The 15,686-nt window shown below is 43.0% G+C and overlaps 1 protein-coding gene across 4 annotated transcripts in view; it reads left to right on the forward strand.

The window, feature by feature from the left end:
• LMBR1 (limb development membrane protein 1) overlaps positions 1-15,686 on the forward strand; it is a 110,470-nt gene that overhangs the window by 76,530 nt on the left and 18,254 nt on the right. For 3 of the 4 annotated variants that reach the window (XM_053259126.1, XM_053259129.1, XM_053259128.1), the window contains 8 exons: positions 451-519; positions 1,740-1,804; positions 3,454-3,526; positions 8,546-8,626; positions 9,233-9,309; positions 9,988-10,065; positions 14,602-14,675; positions 14,914-15,004. In XM_053259126.1, the coding sequence (XP_053115101.1) occupies positions 451-519; positions 1,740-1,804; positions 3,454-3,526; positions 8,546-8,626; positions 9,233-9,309; positions 9,988-10,065; positions 14,602-14,675; positions 14,914-15,004 (608 nt within the window). The remainder of the gene's footprint in view (positions 1-450; positions 520-1,739; positions 1,805-3,453; positions 3,527-8,545; positions 8,627-9,232; positions 9,310-9,987; positions 10,066-14,601; positions 14,676-14,913; positions 15,005-15,686) is intronic. The other variant, XM_053259127.1, reaches the window with a different exon arrangement.

The raw sequence follows: 15,686 nt of genomic DNA on the forward strand, positions 1-15,686 counted from the left end.
TCCGTTCCAGCTTCATCTGCAAACTGCTCAGAGCAGCAGCGCGCTGCTCAGCACTGCCTGTGGCGGGCGATCGACTCCTCCACTCACCTGGCTTCCACGGAGCTGATCCCCCGCCGGCAGCCAGGTGAGTGGCGGAGCCAATCTCCTACCACAGGGAGTGCTGGGTGGCGCACTGCTGCTTGGAACAGCTTGTAGGTGCAGCTGGAGCAGAGGTAAGCACCTACTAATTTCTGCTTCAAAGTGCCTCTCACTGCCCGCTTCCCCCTCCCCTGCCCCGGCGCTTGGACCAGCTGCTATTATGCTGAACTACAATTCCCATCACCCCCAAGGTGTAATTTTTTTTAGCTGGAGATGACGGGATATGTAGTTAAGCAACAGTTGGAGTGCTGAGCCTGCCTATCCCTGGTATATGGAATAGTGCACAAACTAAATCTGTATTTTTTTTTCCAGATCTTTGGGAATTCTACCTCCCCTATTTATATTCTTGTATATCACTGATGGGATGTTTATTACTTTTACGTAAGTCTTGCAGTACATACAAGAAGACGGAATAGTGCACGCTGTTTTTGACGGACTTTGACTCTCTTAGTACAGCCATCTTTGTCTTTTTCATTCCTTGATTGTTTGTTTTTTTGAATAATAATGATGCTCACATTTCAAAGATACATATAAATATACTCACTAGTTGTGAAAGCCTCTGTGCTGAAATTAACCACATACTGGTATTGACAATAGCATCTTTAATATGTACAAAATATATTTTGCAAAGGTTTGTTAATCCTCATTTACTCAGTATTGTTTGAGATGTACCAAGAAACAATTATCTTCATACTATTAGAATAAGTGTTTGTGGTCTGCTAATAGGGTTGCCATATTCTGGCTTTGAAGAACCAGGAGCCTAATTTGTATATTATGTAAATTGGCTTGCAAATAATTTGTATATGCAAATTAGCAGCTGCACTTTCCAGTTGACTTGTATTTGCTTTGGATATCTACCAACAATAGTTGGAGAAGGTATCTTTCACTGACCATTTTCCTTGATGCATTAACAGCAGCAATAGAACAAAAAATATGCAGCTTTTTAATTTTAGGCTGCAACTCTGCACATACTTATTTGAGATAAGAACTGATTGAAACCAACGGCGCTTACTTCTAAGTAGGCGTGCATTGAATGTAAAGCAAAGCAAGTCCTTAAACATCACGAAACACAGTCTGGTGAGCAGGTAGTGATTCACATCAAAAGCAAGCTATCTAAATCCCCTGCTGATAAAGAAGGCAACATTCCTCAGCAGATTACTGTACTTGTGAAAGTGAAAAACTCCCAGCTAGTCTCCTGTGTCCTTCCTCTCTTAATCCAAATCTAGTGGTTGAACAGAATTGTGACTGCACATTTTGCTCTATAACTCCGCTTCTACAAGGGCTAGAGATTAGGTTTTTTGTGGGGTTTTTTGCTTTTAAAAAAAATGAAAGCTGAAATCCAGGCAAATCCAGGAGGGCTAAGCAATCTGGGTGATACCCAGAATTCTGGGGGGCATGGCAACCCTATCTGCTAAAAACTAGATCCTGTTCGTAAGGTTACATTTATTTATCTCATTTATAATTCAAAGTATTGATGGATCCATTTTCATATTTGGGTAGAAATATCTAGTTTTATTCTCTTTGGTGAATGCTTTCACTTTCTGTATCCTGGAAACTGCAACTCTGAATTCAGGTTGGCTGACATGTGTCTTCCTCCACAGTATGCACACCTGTGGGACTTTCACGAATGTTTACAGTGATGGGTCAGTTGCTTGTGAAGCCAACGGTAGGTTCTAAATTGCTTTTAAAGTCTTAGCAAATCCAACACCAGAAGATGCTCTAACTAAACAGCCTCTCTTGACATATTTTATTTGCTAAATTATTAAGCTCTCCTAGAAAACCTATTCCGGTTTATTGAACTACTAGATTCACAAGTCTTTGTTCATGGATTCTTATAGGAAGATGGCTTCATTATGTAAGCACCATCCTATGAAAAATTATTCATATTTTTAACACTTTATATAAAAGTAAATTGGTGCACTTTTATTTACATAATAATGGTCTTTATCCAGGCCCAATCATAATTTCTTTGGGCCCAGTACAAACTTGTGCAGTGCCCGCCCCCCCAAACACACAGAGGGTCAGAACAATCATGTTATGCCACGACACTTCACAGGCTCTGATCAGTAGCAGCTAGGTTCCCAGCTTCAAGTGACCTACATCATGTGATACCATGTGAAGTCATGTTACCTGAAGGACCCAACTGGAGTCACCATGGCATGGCTAGGCAGACATACCAGACTGACATGCTTTCCTCCTCCAAGCACCCAACTGGTGGCTACTATCGCCACCCAAGCCCAGGTGCTCCCTATTGCCCATCAGCCACCACCATGTGGACACTTAACAGTCAGGTCTACCAGCAATCCCTTATTATATGGTACTTTGTCCCTCCCCTCTCCAAATGCCAAGGGACTCTGGGACTTTTAGTTCTTGAGGGAGCATGTAAATTAGGGAAGCATAAATCCATCTCTCTCTCAAACTGCAAGTCCTAGAATTAACTGCACAAACGCATTCTCTCTATAGAAGGGTCCTGGGCTGGCCAGCCACTCACAGTTCAGAATGTTGCTTGTTCTATTTCTGACTGGCTCCAGCAAATCTCTCAGTAGATACCCCTATAGCTAGGACATAATTTTCCATAAATATCCTCAAGCATAACCTAGAATTTAGTCTTATCCCCCCCCCATAAGGCTGAGCCCCCCTGGCTTTCTGGGTCCCAGTTAAGTTCCTCCCCTGCCTATGTTTGGCCCCTGCATTTGACTTTCAAATGTCCCCATGTTTAGAGAATATGAAGAATACTGCTCATCTGCATAGGTTCATTTCTATTTATACATACCTAAAATTGTTCATTAAGTAGTTTGGAAACTGAGATGAAAACCTCGCAGAAGACCAAAAAACAAATGAGATCACCTGAATATTTATATATATCTATATATGGGGCATTGAACATGCCACAATCATTGAAAGTCAGCTTGGTTAACTTTATTATGTGCAAATTAGTTGTGTGAATATAACCACCTGCTTTGTTTTTGCTGTTGCTTTGAAGCAGAAGTTGGCTGGCAACCAGACAGTGGATATGTTGTGTTTTGAACCTGCTGCTAAGAAAGTTGTTTTCATACATGTGTAGGTGCCTACATAACGTGATATTAACTGTTTGTGCTCTGCATCTTCCTTTTGTTAGCAAAGTGCAGGATTGAAGTATTGTATAAAAGTGTAGCTTTATACACTTAGGTCCAGACAACTGAGGGCCAGGTCAGAAGTGTAGATGATCATCATGCATAGGCCTCGGTTCTTGATACAGGTTGTATGTATGATGAACCATGTATGAACCCGGTCTCTTTGCATATTTTCAAGTAAATTCTGAGTATGTGTTTCTAGATCCTTGAAGACCTGGATGAACAGATATACATCATCACCCTAGAAGAAGAAGCTATCATGAGGAGACTCAGTGGTACGTAGGTTAGGGTAGTTATCTTCTCTGTATCTGCTTTTATATTTAGGCAAGATGTTGTCACGTTTGTGGAAATGATTGACTTTTACAGCAACTGCATTGAGTATAAACAGAGATGCCTGCTTTTGCTAGGGCAAACTGGCATCTCTTATCTTATTTAAAAAATGAAAATGTGTGTTGATTTTCTGGTTACAGTCTGGAAGCTGTATGGAGGAATGCTCCAAAACAAATCCAGCATCTGTATCAATTTACTGAATCTCCTTTTGCAGAAAGGTTTCTAACAGTAAGAATCTGTAGTGACAGTAGAAAAACATGAAGGCGCCTTATTGAAACTGCGTGTCCTTATTGGTAAAGGTGTACTGGTGTTGTAGAGAATTTCTATGTCAATACTGCCACTTTCACCCCTGCACTGCGATGGCAGAGATGCTGCAGTAAGTCATGAGATCATCATCATATGCAGGCTAATTCCAGCAGTCTCTGAATAAAGTTCATAATGTGCACATTGGCCTCTGTTGGGCATCTAGAGGAGTACAGGGTTAAGTGAACTGATATCACCAATTGTTAAAGTTGTTCGTGAGCTCCAGGGACATAATTCTGGCAGTGAAAAGGGTTTTGCAGGAAGGAGAGAGAAGCAAAAATCAATTCCCCCTTCGTGTGGCCAAGGTTGTGTGGCAAGCCTTCAGTGCAGCTAGTGTCCTGCCTTCTTGTGAGAGCAGAGCTCTTGCTCTGCCCTCGTAATGATGTGGAGAAGGTAGGCCACTGTCTTTAGTGCTTAGTCAGCTTTTAAACTGAAACTCAACAGACCTTAAAGTTGAAAGCAGTGCAAATTGTATTTATTTGAAATGTTTGTATTTTTACTTTTCCATCCATATGAGTGTCTAAGACAGCTCTCAAGAAATAATTTTAAAATATATATGAACAAGTTAGGGAGAGGTGTTTGGGTTAGGGAGAGGTGTCTTCTGAGAGGTGTCTTAAGACTGTGGATATGGAACAATTGCCTCAGGCTGTAGACCTTCATATTTTTCGCTAAACTTTTCAAGAAAAGCTCCATGCAGTTTTACAAATCTTTTGCATGCTGCTGAGAATGAACCACCACCAGTAAATGTCTAGAATCTTAAAATATGTTTGCAAGAAAATTAGATACTGCCATAATGAAGGGCCATGAAACCTCCCTCAAATCATGAAAAGCAGGAGAATCTCTGAGATCATCAATCCACATGTTTTCTAGGTAGCAGATTTGAATTGACAATATTTTTTACTTCTAGAAAGCAAACTGTGAAGAACTAAGTTGCTATTATCACATGCTTTTTGAAAAGCCTATACTACTTTAGATAGTATAAGGCATTCAGAACATTTATCCTTCTAACATGTACATTTTATTGAACTTTATTTGCACAGGAAGCTGTTGGGGCGGTGGAGGGAGGGAATCACCCGTACAATTGTTAGTCTGCTCTAAATGTTTTGTTGTGGAAGAGACACGGATGGGGAAAGTGTTTCTAGCATATTGTATTTCAGTAGCCACATCGTTCCTACACCAAAAGAATAAAGCTAGGACCTTCTTTATATTAAAAGGGAAAAGTAGCCTCTAGCTATTAGTTTTCCTGAATCCAAGGAGACGGGTGGGGCAGGATCAAAAATACTTATTTGATCAAAGTTATTGGCTCTGAAGGTATTCTAACCTATGTAAGAAAGATGAAAGGTGTTGTTTTTATTGCGCACTAGTAACAGTGTAATTTTGAACTAATTGGTGTTGAACTGCCAATCACCTACAGGGAATGCAAATAGATACTCCTACAATTTCCTTTGAGGTACTGAAATATTATGTTGGGGCTGGAAGAAAAACAAAATAATACTGTTAAATTGACCTTAAATGAGCTGCTTTGTGGTTTTCTTGGAGAATCCCTTCTAATTTTTCATGGCTAGTCTGAACTAGTTCTGTCTACCAGTTTGATTTATTGGCTAGACAATGCCGACATTAAACTTTTGTGCTTGTTTGAAATAAAATTAAGAGGCTGTAGTGCTTTGAGTAGTTTGTGCCGTCTTTCAGAGATCTGATCTTGAAATGTTGCCTTGCTCATCGGGATTAGCATTACCTTATTATTTTGGAGGAAGTTGTAAGAACTGTCATTCTTCTGTCAACATGAATGTTAAAGATTTGATATATTTCCTGTCAATACTGATTTGAAAATTTCTGCAGATTCAGTGAAAGTGATGAACATCCAAACACCCAGATTAAGGACACATAAAGCAATCTTATACTGTTAGTCCATTTGTCAAAGGGCCAAGGCAGAGATCTTTCCCAGTCCTGCTGCCTGTGATGCCAGTAATTGCTAGGTTCAATCATTGGAGATGCCAGTGATTGAACCTAGGTTCCTCTATACACAAAGGTTGTGTTCAGTGTTTCCTCTAACAGGGATTTCTAGATGTTGACTACAACTCCCAGAACCCCCAGTTGTAATGACTTTGGCTTGGGGGTTATGGAAGCTGTAGTCAGCAACATTTGGGTATTCCTGTTAGAGGGAACACTGGTTGTGCTACACCTGCAGAACTGTGATTTGTCTTGAGACACAGTCAACCACCACTATTCAACATTTCCCTGCAAATTCAGAATCTGACATATATTAGAACTAAAAGTTGAATAGAGATGGCCCTCATTATCCGTGGTTTTGGCACTTTCAATTTCATGTATCTGCAGTCGGGCAATATATACCCAACCTCGTCCATGGTAAGCGGTTTCATTAACCTGCGTTTTTGACACTCATGGTACTGCACTTATATGGTCATGCTCTTGCACATGCTCATGGGTTGTGAGAGTAGTTTGGAGGAGGACGATGGAGTGCTTTGGTTTGCATTTTTAATTTTTTTAAATTTTCTTCTAAAAGCCATTTTGGGTAGCATTTGGCAGCCTTGGGTATCTTTTGGCATCCTTAGGGAGCCATTGGGAGCCTTTAGGAGACATTGCTCTGGAGCTTTTGGAGGGTTTTTGGAGAAATTCCTGTGGAGATTTTTGGAGGTGGAGGAACTCATCCAAACCCATCAAGAGGAGTGACAGAAGGAATTATTTCTGCATTCGCCCTGTCTTTTCAGAGGTTTTTTTTTTGGTCATTTTCTTGGTGCTCTGAAACCTAACCCCCAATTCCCATTGACCTAAGGTTTCGTTATCCATGGTTATAGGTCAGAATGGAATCCCTGCAAATAAGACAGGCCACCTGTAGTTGTTCTCAGGAAAAATACATTCTGCATTTTTTTCACAAGATGAAGATATCCAGCACCATGCCAGGATTTTACTGAGGCAATTATATTGAATTGAAGAATTGTAAAACAGCCCTGAGCCACTCTAGATAGGGTGGTATATAAATCAAACAAAAATGAACAAGAGGTCTCAAATACCTGCACTGGAGACATGCATCACTCCCAAATCAGCCCTAGCAGATTAGTCCACATAGCTCCCTCAGAGGATCGGCTGCAACTCAGTGGTAAAGCACATATTTTGCATACTCCGTTTCAGTCCCTGGTGTTTCTGGGTAGGATTGGGAAAGACCCTTTTCTTAAATCCTGAAGAGTTCCTGCCAGTCAATGTACTTGGGTGGCCCAATAGTCTGTTGCACTATAAAGCAGCTTCATATGTCCAAACCTCATTGGTTGAGCCCATACCTGTCCTGGAGTTTTAATTGGGTTATTTTGGGTTCTCGGGTTATGTGGTTCAAATCCAAGCTATTGCTTTTCCCTAGCCAGCCTCCTATACAACCCTTTTCTTGTTGCATAACAGACTCAGTTCAGCCCACGAACCTAGTTACTCGGGGTACTATCATGAGTAATAAGGCATTATTGCTATGGGAAATAATGGATGGATATAGTCAGGTTCAATCTATATTTGACTATGGGAAATGGGGAGTTAGGTTTCAAAGTGCATTGGAAGTGTGAAAAAACGGCAAAATAATGTGAAATAACTTAGTGTGGCATGCTTCGTGGGGTCTGTATGTGCCCAGGAATCCCGCCCCCATATGCCCAGGAATGCCCCCAAATCGTGGGAAAATGTCCGGTTTTTAAAAAGGATCCACAAAATGGCTCCTGAAGACAAAATGGTGGGTAGAAATTACCTCCACCATGACTTCCAACACTCTAGGAACTGCAGATACGTGGGTTTTCACCTTTTTGTATCTGTGTATTCTGAAAATGGGTGTCATTGGAACACCCTGTGGATACACGGAACTGCGAATAGCGAGGTTCTCCTGTGTATTGATTCAACACCACTGTGAACAATGTTTACCAAGTGAATTATCCACAAAGGCCTTGTTTCCACCAAGCTCTCTTATTAATGTAAGTAAGAGATGAAGTAAGTTAAGGGATGGTAACATGCAGTTGTAAAAGTTATTTGCATGGAGATATCCATCTCAGGCAAGGGTTTGCTAGCCAGTGTGCCATACATAGCACACCAAGGACCGTGGCCCTGTGCCATACTGACTTTGAGTCGGCTCCAAAAAAGGAGAGTTTACATTCCTGACTCATCCCATAATGCAGTGAGAAGGATGTGCCCTTCCCAGTTCATTATGGGGTGAGAGGGCTCCAAAATTCAGGTGTTGAAATGCCCCGCTTTTGGTGTTTGCTTGAGATAAATTAAATGCTCGTTGAGGGGGGCAGTGTGCCTTGCCTCGTTTTTATTTTTTACTTTTTAATATAGAAGTGTGACTGAGGATGGAAACACTGCTCTATTGTGCAGGATGAGTCTATTGCATTGTTGTCCTGTTTTCCCCAGTACCATTTCATTTCTCCAGTATCATTTTAATACTTCATATCAGATGCCTGAAGAAGCAAGAGGGAATCTTACTGGACTTTTCAGTGATATCACTGGTATGAAGTAGTTAGAAAATATTTTCCAGTCAAATTTGTCTAATGTTTGTGGTGGTCGCAATCATTTGCTGCTTCCATTTGCTGCTTCCATAACAGTTGCACATCATGGTTGAGGGGAAACAGTTTTGGCAGTAGCAATCAAATAATCATCTCTTTGTTCTTGAACAGGTGTTTCTTACCCAGTGGAATACAATATAAAGCAGCTGGAACAGGAACTTAGTAACGTGAAGAACATGAAGACAAAATTGGGTAATTATATTAGTCCTTTTGTCCATACATATTGGTTCCGCTCCATATATATTAGTTCACTGTGAAACTTTTTCTAGGTGGTGTTAGAAACATGTATGTTTAGATATTATCAGAAGTTCTTATCAGTTTAAACAGCAGGGAAAATCTGCAGTACGTTAAGTATAGTTACAGGCTCTTTATAGTTTCTCTGATAATGGATGGATATAGTCAGGTTCAGTCTGTATTTGCACTGTATAGTTTAAAGTTTATGGCTTGTTTGTTCATGGAGCTTGCTTTTGGAAAGCACTGTTTTAAAAAGAAAAAAATTGCAAACCTATCCCACAGTTCTGGGATATTAGTGTATGGGAGGGGAAATGTTATCTCTCTCTCTCTTTAATGCTGGGGGTCATTTCTCACACATACTAGTGCTAGTGCAAATATGATAAGAAGAAACTAAAACAGCTGAGCAGAAGCCCCATGTGGTGTATCTGTTGCTAGACTATACCATTCACAGATAGTAGGTGGAGATCCAAATACTTTAATATTTCTTCATATGGAATTCACATCAGCATGTTAGACAATATTCCAGTCACCTTTAGGGAGTGAGTTTACTTTTTTTCTTAAAAGAACGCCGGAAAAAGGCTTCTGCATGGGAGAGGAATCTTGTTTATCCAGCTGTAATGATACTACTGCTAATTGAAACGGTAAGTTCCAACTTCCTTCCATTGCTTGAGACTAGGGTCAGTGTTGGGGGTTGGCACTGGTCAAGGGCGGCCATTGGAGAGCCCACAGCTGATCTCTGGGGCCCTGGTGGGAAAAGGTGGCAGCCAGGCAGCATTTTGAACTTCAGTCACTGCCACTGCTGCCAAGTTAAGCCGTATTCAAACCCTTCTGGGGGGCTTCTGGTAGCAGTGGCCCAGAGTGCTTGTTGGCACCTCTGCTAGTGGCATTTGCCATCTTTGTTTACCAATATTGCAATGCGCTTGTCTCCATTAACACGCATGTGTGCACCTATGCTGTTTGGGGTCATCTTGAGTTTCTCAAGAAGAGAGGGGCTGGGAGGACTGTAAAGATGCGGCACTGGGGACAGACACATTGCATTACTGATGAAGAAAGATGGTGTCTGCTAGAGCAGCTGTGCCTCTAAGAGGGGGTCCCTCATAGGTATTGCTGGAAACCAATTTGTCCTTTCAAGTTTAGTGATATATTTTCATGCACATAATTTCTATCAGAAATTATAAGGAATTATTGTCTGTCCCTCATCAACACTAGATTTTCTTCTTCCAAACAGAGGGAGTGGTGCTGTTAGAAATGCTAATCTGTGTGAAATAGAGCAAACATTTTTTAAACCTTCAACAGTAGACTTTGTGCTTCTTTTGTAGGCAATCTCAGTCCTCTTAGTTGCTTGCAATATTCTTTACCTGCTGGTTGATGAAACTGCAATGCCAAAGGGGTCAAGGGTAAAGTATTATTCTTTTGTGATGTTAACTAAAGTGAAAACACTATTGAGGCCTTTCTTTAAAAGAATGAATTCTGCCCTGATTTTGATTTTGATAAAATAAGTTGTGCATAAGATCTAAACACAGGAGTCGGAATCCAGACTTATTCATGATTAAGTTCTATTGAAACGGTTACAGGCAAAAAATCAGTGCCCATGATCTGAAGAAACAGCATGTGGATGAACTATGGACACAGTTAGATCTTCATTAGGTGTCGCCCTAAGAGTTCCAACTGCTGAAAGGACAAGTTTGCTTTAAAAATGGCTTGTCTCTTCAGCATTGAGAAGATTAAAGCTTCAGATTGTCTGTGCTGTTTACCCTTTTACGCATATTGTTTGTTTAGATTGTGGCTGTGATTTGATTTGTTTCACTACTTTGTAGAGATGTGCAAATTGATTTGAGCTTTAATCAGGGAGATTTGAACTGGAATCGAATTGCCCCTAGAATAAAGGGCCCGATTCAAGTTCAAGCTCAAATAGAGTTGAGTGATAGAGTTGAGAGCCCCTGGTGGCGCAGTGGTAAAACTACCGCCCTGTAACCAGAAGGTTACAAGTTCGATCCTGACCAGGGGCTCAAGGTTGACTCAGCCTTCCATCCTTCCGAGGTCGGTAAAATGAGTACCCAGAATGTTGGGGGCAATATGCTAAAAATCATTGTAAACTGCTTAGAGAGCTCCGGCTATAGAGCGGTATATAAAAAGTAAGTGCTATTTGAGTGCCATTTTGAGTCCTGTTTAGTATTTTTGCTGATTGTTTTTCTGGCACTGGCTTCCAATTGGTTTGAGCTCCTTGCTTCTTGGTTGGCTTGTTATCATTCAAATCAAATGTTTTTTGGGGTAATTGTGCCCCCATTGGCTGCGGGGGCAGGAAGCGGGGGCAAAGGAAGGATCTTCAAAATGTATTTAAGGGGCTGCTGGGAGGCAGAGAGACGGAGCCATTTGTGCCTCAGGAGAGAAGTATCAGAGAGAGATGGATCTCAGATCAGTATTAGAGCAGCACTGAGAGCAGAGACTGGTGGTGGTGGTCTGGGCCTGCCTGGCCCAGTGAGTGGAGAGAGATAGAGAATGCCTGCTGGGCTTATCTGTCTACTGCTTCCCCTCCTTTTAATTTGCAGTGCCAACAACTGCTTTTCTTATTTTTATTGTTGTCGTTATTAAAAGTTGTACCAGCCCCAATGGGTTCAACTGGGTGATGCTTAGAATTTTATTTTCTTCTGTGCATGTTGTTGTCTTCTTGTTTGTAGCCCCCAGTAATAACTGGGGTGCTGTGCTCTGCTCCCCTTTTTTAGCCCCCAGCTGCAGTCTGTGTGCGTGGTGGATTCATTTTTTGTAGACTAGTGTGTTCTGCCTGGTGCCCAGCCCACCAGGTGCTCTCTCTTTTCAATTTTTCCCTGGTCCTGCTGGCAGTAATAGGCTTGGTGTGTCATCGAGTAGCGGCAAGGTACCTGCTATTGCTCCCAAATGGGAAGTTGCCCGTGCAGTGGGTGCAGTCAGTTGGCAAGCGGTCTGATAACCCAGGCCATTGGGGAGATGATTGCTTTGGATGACCAGCCATTCCAGGTAGTGGACTACACCAGCTTCTGCCAGCTCCTCTGACTGCTTGCCCCGACTACAACGTCCCCTCATGCACCACCTTCAGCTGGCGGGCGGTGCCCTTGCTGTACTGGGTGAGCAGGGAATCCATGTTGGGGTTGCTGCATGCAGCAGTGCCTGACACCAGTGTCTATTTCATTGTCAATCTATGGAATTGTCCGAGTGGGAGGCACATTGCTTTCCTGTCCATCCCCCTGCACTGGTGAGGATAGGAGAGTGAGGGGATATCTGCTGCTGGTGGTGTGGCCAGTCTCTCCCATGCAGCAAAGCACAGGTGAGCTGTGCTACATGTGGAGTTGCTGGACACTGACCACATGGCAGATGAACTGACAGCAGCTATGGACTGCCAGGTGTGGGGGATGGCTGTCCAGGCAGCCGAATCTTTGCTGAGGGTTCATGGTCACCAACAATGCTGCCAACATAACAGAAGCAGCTGAGTAGGGTCAATTTGTGTCTATCCATTGTGTGGCACACACTCTGAACCTGGTCATACGGGATGCTCTTGGCTCTTCTGGGGCTGCAGCCAGGGGATTTATCCACGCTGCAGGCGCTGGGTATCCTTGTGCTGCCATGGCTGCTCTTGAGGAGAAGTACCGCAAAATAGCTTTCTTCCACCGGAGAAAAACAGGTAGGCGTATGCTCAGGGAGAGTTGGAGCTACTTGATCCCCAGTGAATACTTGATCCCCAGTGAAACTCCACCTTTCTCTTGCTCCAGCGCCTGCAGCCGCAAGAGACAGCCATCCACGTTCTGGCAAGGGGTTGTGGCTTGTAAGTGTGTGACCTGTCCAGCCAGGAATGGGTGCTACTTTCTGGGGTTGTCTTGGCACTTGAGCCATTCTTAGTTTCCACGAACAGCTTGTGTGCAAAGATGGCAATGCTGAGCCAGGCTTTGCCTGCCACTCTTCTCCTCAAAAAGACGACGGGTGAGCTCCAAAGCATGCTGACTGCTGGGGAAGCAATCACCTTGGCAGGTTGGCTGAGGACGGAGTGTTGGATCAGCTCAGCAAAGTAGGGATGTGCAGGAACCAGTGTTTGGGCTGGTTTGGCAATGGTGGGGGGAGCAGGGAGGGTGACCTTATCTTCCCTCCCCCCTGCCCAGCCACATTTCCCCCACTGGCACTGTCACAAAAATTGCTGGTGCGGGGCAGCAGTGTACCTCCTTTCTGCCCTGGTCAGCATTGTACCGGAAGTGGCCGGTGCATGTGCGTGACATGCGCATGTGCAACAGCCACTTCTGGTATGACACTGACCGGGGCAGCAAGGAGGCATGCTGCCGCCCCACACAAGTGAGGGAAACGCAATGGTGGGTGGTGGTGGTTAAAGGCATCCTCCCTGCGCCTTAAATGTAACCCCCCACTGCCGAATTGGCCTGAACGCTGTACCTCCGAATCAGTTTGGTGGTCCGTGTACATCTCTAAATCACAGCACACCCTTGGATGCATTGGCAGTGCATGTTTTGTCCTGCCTATGTGACCCAAGGATGCAGACAAAGTGGTCACCCTTGACCAACTGCCCAGGTGGAGGGACCTTCTGGTTGCAGAGGTTAGGCAAGCAGGGAGGATGAGGCTGACGTGCTTACTGCTAGTGCACAGTCCATCCCTAGCAGCAGCATCACTACTGCTTCTGGTCCAGTAGTGTGATCCAGTAGTTTGGTGTCCCTGGCAGGGCCAAGTGAGCCAGTAGTTCCACCTCTGTGTTCCACCCAGTGATTTACGACGAGGTTCCTTGGTGCCTTGCCAGGAGGGGCCAACCAAGCCTGCAGATGAGCAGTGTGTGATGCAGTACTTGCAGGAGCCGGTGGCAGGCCAGGAGATGGGGCTGATCCAATTTGGGGCAACACATCAAGAAGTCTGGTTGTACTTGACGGCGGTTGCCAGATGGTTCCTCTCATGCACACCAACCAGTGCCCAGAGCAAGAGGATGTTCTCCATGGCTGGGTGTGTGGTGACACCCCATCGTGCACACATGGATGTTGACATGGTGCAGTGGTTGGTCTTCCTGAAGGCCAACCCTCCCACTGCTGGGCTATCCTGAGTTGGCCATGGAGGGTGAGTGATTCATGGTCACCCCCACCCACTGCAACACCACTGGCAGCTCGCTCCACCCTGGCCAACTCCAAACCCAGGTGTGTCACAGTTTGCCCGTTAGTGCTGCTGACACACACAGACATGTGTGCAGACCGCCATGGCTGATGAGGTTCCTTGGGATCATAAGATCCTATGGGGGTTTGGGGGAAAGGTTAGTTAAAAAAAAAAAAATCACCCGCTTGCCCATTGCTTTTGTGGGTTGGGTGGGAGGTAGCACATATCACGCTATACCATGCAATCCACTTTGGTGTCCCTAGGATTCGAGTTCCCCATTGTTCCCTATGGCCGAATCATTCGAATTGATTTGAGCTGATTGTTGAAACAGCTGGCAATGGCCACTCTTTTGAGTATTCATACTCAAAATACTTGATTTGAGTATTTTATGATCCGATTTGAGTTCAAATCAAATCGCAAAATATAATTTGTAAATATCTCTACTACTTAGTTTTGTACTCTGATTGGAAAGGAGTGCATCCATTACAGTGACTCCAATAGTTAGTAAGACATGTTGCTTTTAAAATACCCCATGCATTCTTATAGCTTATTTTGATTGCATCCAAGGTATTTATTCTATAATAAATCTGTGTGAATTCCGTGTTATTTATGTGAAGATCATATAGGTAAAATATGAGTTGTATTCTGCTTTTTCATCAAATGTCATATTTGTAACCTTGGTGTGCAAGATTAATAGTTAGAAATTAGTTTAGCATAAAAATGAAAAAAAAAATCATGTTTGTTTTACATTCAAGGCATTTGGTAGGTGGAAAAAAGTAACTCTTTGTGTAAATAATTAGATATATGCTTTTTAATTATTGCAGGGGCCTGGAATAGGGAATGCCTCTCTGTCAACATTTGGTTTTGTGGGAGCAGCACTTGAGATCATTTTGATTTTGTATCCTTTCTTTTATGTGGGCATTCTTGTCTGTTATCAAGTATTCTGTCTAATTTTCTTGGATGTTGCTGGTTTACTGAGACACTCACCTAGAAGACAGAAGATGACAAGTCAGCCATTCCTAAACACTCAACAGCAGTTGTCCTTTCTGCTTTTCTGACTCTTTTGTAGTAATTACGTTTTCTGGGAGTCCAAAGCGTGAATTTTTGGGGGGTGCTTTTTTCCTTGATTCTCACAGCTATCTTATGGTCTCCTCTGTCGTAGGCTTCTATAGCTTACGTTTTTTTGGTGATTTCACTCCCAGGAAGGATGACACAACCATGACAAAGGTAAGGTAAGAAGTCTGAGGTGGTAAAATCTTTCTGCTGCTACTCATTCACTTTTGTCACTGAAGACAATCTAAGTCTCTTAGATTGCAATTGCTATGAATAGCTCATTTGCAGTGATTAGTATTTGTAAGCTGCATAAACAAACTGGCACATTTCAAATGGCTGAAGGGGAAGGGAAGGGAAGAGAAAAGAAAGAATGTATCCTGTTTAGTTTGGATGGCATCTATTCACTTGTAAAAAGCCTGGAATGACAGAACTTGTTAAGTAGCCATAGAAAAGATGGTGAAGGGTCCCCCCCCCCCCCATGAGTAACTTTGTGCCAACTGTACTTCAGGGGCTTGTTTGAAATGTGAGGAATTTGGTTGCTACAAGTAATGCAGGCAACTTCCATTTGAATAACCAAAGAGTTGGTTCTGTTCAGCAACACTTTTTGTTCTGAAGCTAATGTGACTTTCCAGAACTATATGTTGGCTTTAGGAGAAGTAGTGTGAGACACAAATAGACACTACAAAGACATTTTCCTAAACAGAAGCAAATTTATTAAATAGCCATTAGTGGGGATTTGATTTAACTTCCAAATTTTTGAGATTTTGTGCTCTACCTTTAAAAAAAGAAAGCAAGCCCTTTTTGTATTCAAAGAAAGGGAGAAAAAGGGATTTGCTTTCATCTTGGTAGGAATTCT

This window comes from Hemicordylus capensis, chromosome 6 (assembly GCF_027244095.1).
Source record: "Hemicordylus capensis ecotype Gifberg chromosome 6, rHemCap1.1.pri, whole genome shotgun sequence".
NCBI lineage: Eukaryota > Metazoa > Chordata > Lepidosauria > Squamata > Cordylidae > Hemicordylus > Hemicordylus capensis.